This window comes from Gavialis gangeticus, unplaced genomic scaffold (genome assembly GCF_001723915.1).
Source record: "Gavialis gangeticus isolate Ggan-Ray unplaced genomic scaffold, GavGan_comp1, whole genome shotgun sequence".
Lineage (NCBI taxonomy): Eukaryota > Metazoa > Chordata > Crocodylia > Gavialidae > Gavialis > Gavialis gangeticus.
In genome coordinates this window covers 216,470,699-216,481,625 of record NW_017729032.1, presented here as the reverse complement: position 1 = coordinate 216,481,625, position 10,927 = coordinate 216,470,699, and the positions used below count along the sequence as shown (strand labels likewise).

General features: G+C 40.1%; 2 protein-coding genes across 2 annotated transcripts in view; both read left to right on the top strand.

Annotated features, from left to right (window-relative positions):
• SLC5A3 (solute carrier family 5 member 3) overlaps positions 1–5,268 on the top strand; it is an 18,140-nt gene extending 12,872 nt beyond the window's left edge. Inside the window, exon 2 of the mRNA XM_019524491.1 lies at positions 1,956–5,268. Coding sequence (XP_019380036.1) covers positions 2,269–4,407 — 2,139 coding nt within the window. The 5' untranslated portion in view covers positions 1,956–2,268 and the 3' untranslated portion in view covers positions 4,408–5,268. The remainder of the gene's footprint in view (positions 1–1,955) is intronic.
• Positions 1–10,927, top strand: part of MRPS6 (mitochondrial ribosomal protein S6) — a 76,730-nt gene that overhangs the window by 12,925 nt on the left and 52,878 nt on the right. The window lies entirely within an intron of this gene.

Genomic DNA, 10,927 nt, shown 5'->3' with positions numbered 1-10,927 from the left:
CTAGGGCTGTGCGAGGCTGTCTCCTAGGCAAGGATGGCTCTGCATACGGAGAGAGGCCTTCTTTTTTCTGCCATATCTCGGTAGTGCCTCATCATTGACTCTAACTTGATCAGAATGAGGAAATCTATTTTTGTATGTTCCTGTCCTCCCTCCCTCCCCCAAAAAACCTTGAATATTTCTTGGTTCTGAAATACGTTGTACAATACTGCACTTATAAACTAATACAAATAGGAGAAATGGGCTATCTTTTTTTGGATTTTATTGTTGTTCTCTTGATGAGGTGTATAGGCTTGTACTGCTGTTGTCACCTGTAATAAATAGTTCAGTGAAACAATGAGAGTGGGGTGATTTTATTTATTTATTTATTTATTTATTTATTTATTTTTAGATCAGCAGTTCGTTATCTTTGCTCTCAGTTCTAACTTTTTCTTATTTCCATCTGTCTGGGAAATCTTTTTGTGTTAATTTATTTTAATTAAGCTCATATATGGATGGCTGAGTAAGACAGAAGTCTCTAAAGTTGGAGTGGTTTTGGCATATTTTAATTGTTCCCAGGTTGTCCAACACTCAACAGTTGGAACTTAATAGTTGTTGCCTCCTTGACCTGCTTCCCTTCTGAAACAGCCCCAAATGTACTTATGTACATACCTCTAGTTGGTCTGATAACTCCTGAGCTGAAGCAGTCCTAGTTAATCCCTGCATACTTTCCCAGTCAGCACTTCAGGAAATGAAGCCATTTCTGGACTCATCTAACAAATAGGAATAAATAAACGATTGGCGAAGTTACCACCTCTGCTTCCATGAAGATCTCCTTCCTGCAGTGTCAAAAGGGACTGTTTGGAGACGAGATATTGTCATTGTTGCTAGTATCAGTAGGGCTTTTTCCATTCATGCACTGAATAATTTCTGAAATTTTAACTGCCCAAAGTAAATTTTAAAAATTATTGATATACAGATAGAGTAATGGTCTTAGTGGAGTATTACACATAGCTTTTCTCAGCTAAACAATACCTTTTCCCTCACAATGACATGTCTTCACTTCTGTCCCACTTAAAATAAAGCATAACAGGAAGATATAATATGCACCTCATTCACACAGGCTTCTCTCAGATTTGCAGTATAACCTGTTCTATAATTGGTCATAAATCCACCATCATTTGTGACAGCATTGTAACTTTGTTCCTGTGTTAGTTTGAGCATTAGTGCTCAACATTTTGACCCTGCATGCCAAATGAGTGGGGTGTGATTTGTCACAGACTGGATCAAGTCCTATGCACTGGGATCAAACCATCCCTTTCCTGCCCCTCCCACCAGGATGGGTACCTGGAGGTCCCAGTGCAGTCTCATTCCAGCCCCCTGTGTGCCAAGATTGGGTCCTGGTGCCTGACACTGCTCCTAGTTGGCCCTGTGCACTGGGATTGGGTGCCCAGTCCAGTGTATAGGGCTTTGGGCTCTCTGGGTTTGGAAATTTGACAGTGAGGGTGCAGTTCCACTGCTGTCCTACTGCCAAACTTCTGCATCTGTGGGGAGCCCTGTGGGTCAGGTGACATGGGGCTACAGACTGAATCTGACCCGTGGGCTAGGGGTTGAGCACCCCTGAGTTTGAGCAGTAAGGTGGTACCTCAAACATTGTTTTGTGATATTGCTTGAGAATCCAGCTGAGTTATAGGAGATAAAGTCCTGGGATAATACAGAAAAGAATTAGCCTAGTAAACCATTTTCTTCATGTGAAATGCATCTTTCTAGGCTTGCTCAAATGTGGAAAGGGCTGTTAGTGACTTAGACTTGGGAGCACTAAAAATATCTGCTTGTTATGGTTTTGCATAAATTATATTTACAAAGGAAATAGCCTATGGTGTTCAACCGTTGTAATGACAGACTTCAAATTTGTTCTCATAACTTGGTGAAATTCTTCTCTAATTCAATCTTTGTCTTTTGTCTTTGCTGCCTTGCAGGGTTGGTACAGTAGATCTCACTAGACTTAGCTGCAACTAAGAATTTCTCCTACATCAACCGAGTTAAGGCTCATACTCTTGTGGAATGTGGATTAAAAGTGCGTGCTAAGTTCCAAATTTCCACTTAAGAAGCGGAGAAAAAAATCTGTCTTCTCAGTGTACCACAACCACCAGCATCAAGACAGCAAACCAAGGGACAAAGAATTTAATCCACTATACTGATAAATTTAAACTGGTTCACGTGTTACTTTAAAAGACTTTTACTGGGGGGTGAAAACAACATCGGCTGTTTGAAGTAATTTTGTTTACAAAAATGAGGGCTTCTTTGGAAACTGCAGACATTGCCATTGTGGCATTGTACTTCATACTTGTGATGTGCATAGGTTTTTTTGCCATGTGGAAATACAATCGAAGCACTGTAAGTGGCTACTTCTTGGCTGGGCGTTCCATGACCTGGGTAGCTATTGGTGCATCCTTATTTGTGAGCAATATTGGAAGTGAACATTTCATTGGGCTTGCAGGATCTGGAGCAGCAAGTGGATTTGCAGTAGGAGCATGGGAATTCAACGCCTTACTGCTTTTACAGCTTTTAGGATGGGTCTTTGTCCCAGTCTACATCCGGTCGAGAGTGTACACCATGCCTGAATACTTGTCCAAGCGTTTTGGAGGGCATAGAATCCAAGTCTATTTTGCAGTGTTGTCTCTCATTCTTTATATCTTCACCAAACTTTCAGTTGACTTGTATTCAGGTGCACTTTTTATTCAAGAATCTCTAGGTTGGAATCTTTACTTATCAGTTATCCTGCTCATTGGAATGACTGCTTTGTTGACTGTGACTGGAGGTCTTGTGGCAGTCATCTACACGGACACTCTTCAAGCTCTGCTTATGATTATTGGTGCCCTCACACTTATGGTCATAAGTATTACAGAAGTTGGTGGGTTTGAAGAACTTAAAAGGAAGTACATGTTGTCATCGCCAAATATTACGTCAATCTTGCTGACTTACAACCTTTCTAATACCAATTCATGTCATGTTCACCCGAAGCCTGATGCTCTTAAAATGTTGCGTGAGCCAACAGACGAAGATATTCCCTGGCCTGGATTTTTACTGGGGCAGACCCCAGCTTCTGTGTGGTACTGGTGTGCTGACCAAGTTATTGTTCAGAGGGTTTTAGCGGCAAAAAATATTGCTCATGCCAAAGGATCCACTCTCATGGCAGGCTTCCTGAAGTTGCTGCCTATGTTCATTATAGTTGTCCCAGGGATGATTTCACGAGTGCTGTTCCCAGATGATATTGCCTGTATCAATCCAGAACACTGCATGGAAGTCTGTGGAAGCAGAGCTGGATGTTCCAACATTGCCTATCCACGATTAGTGATGAAACTTGTACCAGTTGGTCTGCGAGGACTTATGATGGCTGTAATGATCGCTGCGCTGATGAGTGACTTGGATTCTATATTTAACAGTGCCAGCACCATATTTACACTGGATATCTATAAACTTATACGCAAGAGTGCAACATCTAGAGAACTAATGATTGTAGGAAGATTGTTTGTCGCTGTCATGGTAGTTATAAGCATTGCCTGGGTCCCAATAATAGTGGAAATGCAAGGAGGCCAGATGTACCTCTATATACAAGAGGTAGCAGATTATTTGACACCGCCTGTGGCTGCCCTGTTTCTAATGGGTATATTTTGGAAGCGCTGCAACGAACAAGGAGCATTCTATGGTGGAATGACTGGATTTGTTTTTGGAGCTATACGATTGATACTGGCATTTATCTATCGTGTTCCTGAGTGTAATCAACCAGATACTAGACCAGGTTTTATCAGGAATATCCATTATATGTATGTTGCTACTGCTCTGTTCTGGATCACTGGAATTGTAACTGTAATTGTAAGTCTGCTTACATCGCCACCCACAAAGGAACAGATTCGAACAACCACTTTCTGGTCTGTGAAAAGCAAGACTGCCAAAAAGGATGATTCAAAGGGGGATCCATATAAAGTGCAAGAAAAGAGCATGTTAAAATGCAATGAAAATGCTAATCACATCATTCCAAATGGCAAGTCTGAAGACCATATTAAAAATATTAAGCCTGAGGATATCAATCTCCTGGTTGCCTGTAGAGATGAAAGCAACCCAGTGATTTCTGTAAGTCCCTCTGAAGTTGAGACACCCGTTGATTGTTACTCAAATGGACAAGTGGCTCTCATGGGTGAGAAAAAACATGAAGATATTGATGATCGCGCCAAACATTGGAAGTTCATAGATTGTTTCTGTGGCTTTAAAAGTAAAAATATGAACAAGAAAGCCATCCTAGAGATGGAGGAAGAGACTTTTTGTATACAAATGCTGGAAGAGACTCCAAAAGTTAAACTGTTACTAAATATCGGACTATTCTGTGTCTGTTCTGTTGGAATATTCATGTTTGTCTATTTCTCTGTCTAAGTGAGTAGAGAACTTTTTAAGGGTATGGCTAAACATACAGAAGTTGATACAGGTCTCTGGAAAATATTTTCTAATATACATAATTGCATCTCAGGCATTGTTTACGCTATAATTGTCAAACAATTTATCAGCCAACTTTAAAGACCATTTGAGATTATATTGTACTATCTCTGCTTAAGACGGAATGTGGTGCATGTGTGTTGTGTGGGATTATTTTTGTTTGTTTAGTGCAGTCCTAAAACAATTTTTGTTACATATCTGTATACCAAAGTAAGACAGGTGGCTGTGTTTAAGTAGGAAAAGTGAGGCGCTCAGTCCATATCGAAGTGAAAATGAAAAGCAACATTTTACTTGGACTTAAGTATACAATCTAAATTAGCAGAGCTGTATTGGAAAATTCTAAATAATCAAAAATGATGTACAACCTTGCAGTTGCCTGCTGCAACAGACTTGTATTACCTTAGCTAACTTGTTGCTTCTTAGTCCTTTTGTTTTTAATTTATTCCAGGATTCATATATAGTCATAAAAGGACAGGGGTTCTTTTGACTCATCTGGTAGTACTTGGAATACATTTTCATTCAGCAGCTTTTGTTCATTCTTCCTCTACCCCTCCCACCACCCCCATCTAACAGATGTGTGGGTTGTCCCCTGTCTCTCTTTCCACTCTTTGCCCCATTTAATTAAATGCCATCTCATCACCCAGATTTCTAGTAAATGAGGACCAAAAAGAAAACATTAACTTCTGTCCAGTCCAAATTCCTTTTTAACCTTGTTTTGCCACGTATGTAACTAGGGAACAAAGGGGAGCTGTGGAAAAGAAGGAAGCCCAGGAGTCGTCAAAGCATGTGATTGGCCTGGCATTTGGTATAGGAATGTAAATATTTAAAATATTTGTTAACTTCCTCTGATTATATTGGCTAAGTTATGGGTGCTAGTCCCATAACCTGGACAGCAGCTCGGACACGGCTGGTGCTGGGAGCTGCTCTTGGACCCCTTTGACTGAGAGGAGGCAGGCCCAGCCAGACAGACAAGGTAGTCCACATGAAGCTTTGCTGCTGGGAGGGAGCACCTTTGAGTAAGCAGCTAATTGCTTAATTGAGTCATTAGGCTGCTCTGTTTTCCTCTTAAGCTATGAGTGCTAGCCCCCACTCCCCACCCCACACTTTTCCCTCTCTCCCTCCCTCCCCTCTGCCTTCTGATCCCTGTTGGGGCACCAGCGGGGGCTTCCCTTCCCTCCTTTTCTGCCAGGCTGTGCCCAGAGGTAAAGGATAACTGGTAAGCTAACTGGTTATCTATCACTGCACTTATCCACAAAATAATCATTTAACCTTTCACATACCTAATTTGGTACTGAGTTCTGGATTAAACTCTTCACCTCGCTGTAGTTATGAAAAGGGTTGATCCGCATTTCCTATTGCCAGATAAGATACGTGAGGCTTTTAGCTTGGATTGGTTTGGTTTGTTCTATTGATTGTAAAATTTTGTGTGCTGAGAGCACCTCTTTGGGGAGGGAGAGGGAAGTAGAAGCTATCAGGAACAGGAATTGCTTTGTATTTGGCATTCATTTGTTCAGTCTTACTTTGTTTAGAAGAAGCAGTACAAAAGATTCTGTGTAGGGAGGTAAGGAGTGAATTAGTAAGCAGCTATATTGTTTCCCACTAGGCTCTTCTGATGCATCTCTGGAAGAGCAAACCTTTTGTTTTGTACATTAGCATAATTCTGTTCCAGAGATGCATGGATGAGGAGGGACTTTGCAGTTGGGGGTGTTTCTAGGATAGTTGCAAGCAACTGTGTTCTACAAGCCTTTTGCTTACAGTTAATGAATGGAAATTCAGCAGATGGAGGGCTTGCAAAAATAGGTCCTAAATTCCTGTGTGTGTAATAACCTACCGTTTATTACACTATGTAGTATTTTGTTCTTTATGTGGTCCTAATCGCTTGGGGTCCCATTTGGAGTTTGGTAGTTGATGTGCTCAGGAAATGGAATTTGGGCCAAATCCAGTTATGTATTGTTGGAGGGTTATCTGGCATTATGGTGTTAAAATGTGGCATTAAACCAGCTCATGGTAGCTCAGTGGATACTAATTAATCTGAAATTGATTAAATTGATTGCTTTAGTAGTAGTGCTATGTGGTCACTATTTTTTATTATTTATTTTTAAACACTAGTGGGGGTGTGGTAGCTGCGGGTACATCAGGAGGTGTATGGCAACATCTGACTGTCCTTTCTCAGCTTTGGTTAGATGCTGCAACTGGTAAGCAACCTGTTATGGGTGGCAATATGGTCATAAGCATATGATATAGATTTGAACAACGTCGATTATGGTAGGTAGTTTGACAGACTTGTGTTTTGGTATACCTTATCAAAATGTTTCATTACAGCTTACATGGCTTATTTTATTCAAAAAATAATTTGGAGTCTTTTATAATAAAATCTTAGTATGTGAAAGATTTGTAAAATGTTTCACCAAAAAGTTCAAGTTTACTTTGTATTGGGGGTGGGATGGAGAAATGCCAACCATGTAAGCTAAGAAATGTGGTACTGTGTTTTATGTTCAGAATAGAGGGAGAAGGCTGAGTTCTGTTGAATCTTAGTGGTGCGGTAGGGAAGGGAGAGGTGCGAAGAAACTCAGGGAGATCCTTCTTTGTGTAGGTCAGGATGAGTCTATGGGCCAAGATAACTCTTGTGCAATGGGTCTTAGCTTAGTTTATGTGCCTAGTGGGGCTTAATGACCTGAGCTGGGAGGGAGGAACTGTCTGCTAGCTTTTCAGTGTTGACAGGCACCATCTCCTGCTAGCAGTGCATGTTTTGGGGTTTTATTTTTGCCTGCAACTGGCTCTAGGGAGTTTGTATATTTGTCTAGTTTTGATGAATGCATTACGATCTGACCTTCAGAGGCAGGTTGGCTCAGGGACTGTTTTGCTTGGCTGCCATTACTTCAGTTTCTTCTTACTCTTTTCCCCTGCTTGCCTTATACAGTAATAAAGCCAGAAGCCTGACTTATATCTCCATTTGAGTGGGGGAAAAATAGCTTGCCTAAAACTTTCTCTTCACTCAACCCTTTGCCCCTTTACCTCACCAGACCTGCTACACATTCAAACAGCACCATGAATGTCATTGAATACACTTATCACCATTTCAGTGATAGAATTAACCCTTTAAGCACACAGTTCTAGGTGAACATAAACTCTACTTTTTACATTTGAATTATTCCAGTTTCCACTTTTAAAGATGCCTTCTGTAGTTTAAAGTATGTTGGCATAGGTTTACAGCTGCATTCAGTTGTAAGTCATTCAAAATTATTTTTTTTCAGACTTAATCCTTAGAAAACTTTTAGTGTATTTCCGATGGGAATCAGTAATGTCTTGTGCACTAGAAATAGTTTGCTGGAGTAATGGTAGTGATTTTAGTATTTAAAGTTAAAAGCTTAGTCAGTGGAATGAAATGCTTGCATTTTCTTCCAGTTCTATAACTATTTGCCATAAAGACTTTTTAAAGAAATTGCTGCCCACCAGTCATTGTTCTGGGCCTTTTGAAAACTTGGTTCCTCAGTAACCTCTTCTTGACTTCTGCATATTCAGTCATGCTTAGTTTCCATTTTTAGAGTTGCTGCAATTTACTAATATTCTTCACTACAAATAATTACTAAGCAAAACACTCATCTGAAATATTTTCAGGCATCAATAGCAAACAATAACCCCTAATGTGTGGGATGTCAAAGTAGAGGATGCAGAGCTCTTTTAGCATTCATAGAATCAATGAGTCGGAAGGGACCCAGACAGATCATCTAGTCCGACCCCCTCCCATGGGCAGGAAGGAGCACTGGGGGTGGGAGGGGTCATAAGACCCCAGCCAGGTGCCTATCCAGTCTCCTCTTGAAGATCTCCAGGGAAGGTGAGAGCACCACCTCTCTGGGAAGCCTATTCCAGGCTCTGGCCACCCTTACAGTGAAGTAGTTCTTCCTAATATCTAACCTAAACCTATCCTCCCTCAGCTTGTGGCCATTGTTCCTAGTGACTCCAAGGGGAGCCCTGGTGAACAGACTTTCCCCGAGTCCCTGCTGGTGGCCCCTGATAAGGTTGTAGGCAGCCACAAGATCCCCCCTCAGTCTCCTCTTGCAGAGACTGAAGAGATTCAGGTCCCTCAGCCTCTCCTCATAGGGCTGGCCATGGAGGCCCTCAACCATACGAGTGGCCCTCCTCTGGACCCTCTCCAGGTTCTCCACATCCTTCTTGAAGTGCGGCGCCCAGAACTGGACACAGTACTCCAGCTGCGGCCTGACCAGCGCTGCATAGAGGGGGAGCAAGACCTCTCTGGACCTGTTAGTGATGCCCCTGTTGATGCATGGCAGGGTGCGGTTGGCTCTGCCTATTGCTTCGTTGCATTGGTGACTCATATTCATCCTGGAGTCAATCCTGACTCCAAGATCCCTCTCTGCCTCTGTGCTGCCAAGAGGGTCAGCCCCTAACCTATAACCATAATGCTGGTTTCCTCTCCCCAGGTGCAGCACTCTGCACTTGTCCTTCATGTAGGAGTGAAGACCTATATAAATAATGGGCTTGTATTAAGCTGCTGAACAACTAAACAAAAAAAAAAAAAACCCAAACAGAAGCCGCCAAGTCTTCTTGCTGGTTTATGCAAATTCTTGCATTTTTAATGGACAAAATCAATGATTTACTCAATAGTATGGACGATCATGTAAGAAATTTCTTCGAGGTTTTTTTTTTATAGCGTAAACATGCCTTTACCAGTCCTTTGATTCATGATCTATAATTAAGAGATGTGAACTCAAGGTAGATATGTTGTTGGTCCAAACATCAATTACTTGGGCTTGCAAAAAACCAAACCTAGCATCTCCTTTAACTGAAATATTAATCTGTTTTAGCATATGGCCTCTATCTGTGGCCAATGTCTGTTACTTCAGAACTTTGAACACAGACTCTTAAAAAACATACTTAAGCCTTTAAAACATACTTTGGAATTACACCCATTTTGTTTTTTCCATGAACTTTGTTTTTGTGCTTAAAGACTTGAATTATTGAATTATTAGTGAATTATTTAAAAAAGCTTTTAAAACATTAGAAACCAGGCTTTATGAAAGCTTTCAGTTTCGTTGTGGAAAAATATTTCAGTTTTTTTGGGAGAATCTTTTGATGTCATTCTCTGCCAAAGTTTGTGTGCGTTTGTGGGTATGTGCACACGTGTGGTGGGTTGTTTCTTTTTGGTTAGAATTTACTGATTGAAGAAAGGAAATAGTAAGGGGTTTTAAGAAAACAAAATGGGCTTCAGTTCACCCTTTTGTGTGCTTCCATTTCTGTTCTTGCCTGCTCTCCATTATCCGTGGCCCAGAAAGGCATGATACTTCTGATGTGAGTCATGTAAGTGTACTGTACCTGACTATTTGTAAAGAATTTCCCTCAAGGTAATAGAGAAGAGGGGAGAGCCATCACAGGAGCTCTGTATGAGCACTCAGTGAAGGATGCTGTCAAGTTTAAAACATACAGCTTTATTCCTATATTTTTATCCTAAGATAAAGGAAGTATTTCCTTCCAGGGAGTGGGCTGCCTGGAAAAGTTCTGAAAATGTTTGCAGTCACTAATCTCTAGCTTTTTTTGAGGAAATCTTTGGTTTTTGCAGTGTAACAAAGCAAAAATACTCGGCTGTTAATTCAGTATATTGTATGTTCTGTGCCCTTAAATGTCATTGTTTTGAAAATAAAAATTAACCTTGTTACGTGATATTTTAAAGTAAACAAACTTGTGTGCAATGTTTTAAAATTTTCTTTTGTTTTTTTGTTTTGTAAAAAAAAATGTTTGTATATAATTACATGGTTTAATGTGCTTTAATTGGCCTAAGGTAAAGAGTAGTCCTAGAATGTAAAACTGTCATTAGGATTTCTGATTTCACTGTGAGATCTCTAAACTTTTGTTTGCAAAATGGTTTGTTTTGTTTACAAACATTCTTCCCCGTTCCCCTTTTTCCTTCATGAGGATTGGTTTAGAAGACTTTTGCTTTACTTTCATTCTAATATGAAATTCATGATATAGTGACATCTGGTGACAATTTTTTAGCACTATCAGTTTCACTATGTAAAGTCAGACACTTTGAGCAAAGATGGTGATAATGTTATATGACAATTCTGTGTCTTTGAATACACGTTTTTAAATGAGGTGGTTATTTAAAAATAGTTGCTGTGCAAAATGTTAGTAGTCTTCTTCAAGAAGAAAGCAAATTATTTTCTAATATCACTAGAGAAGTCTTTTCATTCATCTTATTTTTAAAGCACGGTGTCAAAGTGATGCTGCTTTTTACCTTGTATCTTTTGATATAATGTTTTTTTAGATATCTGTGAAGTGCTTTTTGTTTTTGTTCTTGGCTTTTTCTTGCTATTGTATCTTCTGCAATTTTTATATGAAATACCAGTTAATGAACTGCCTTTTAAAAATATTCAACTGAAATACATTTCAGACCAAAACCAAATGATATCGTACAGCATTTAAATTTAAATCTTGCTTCCCC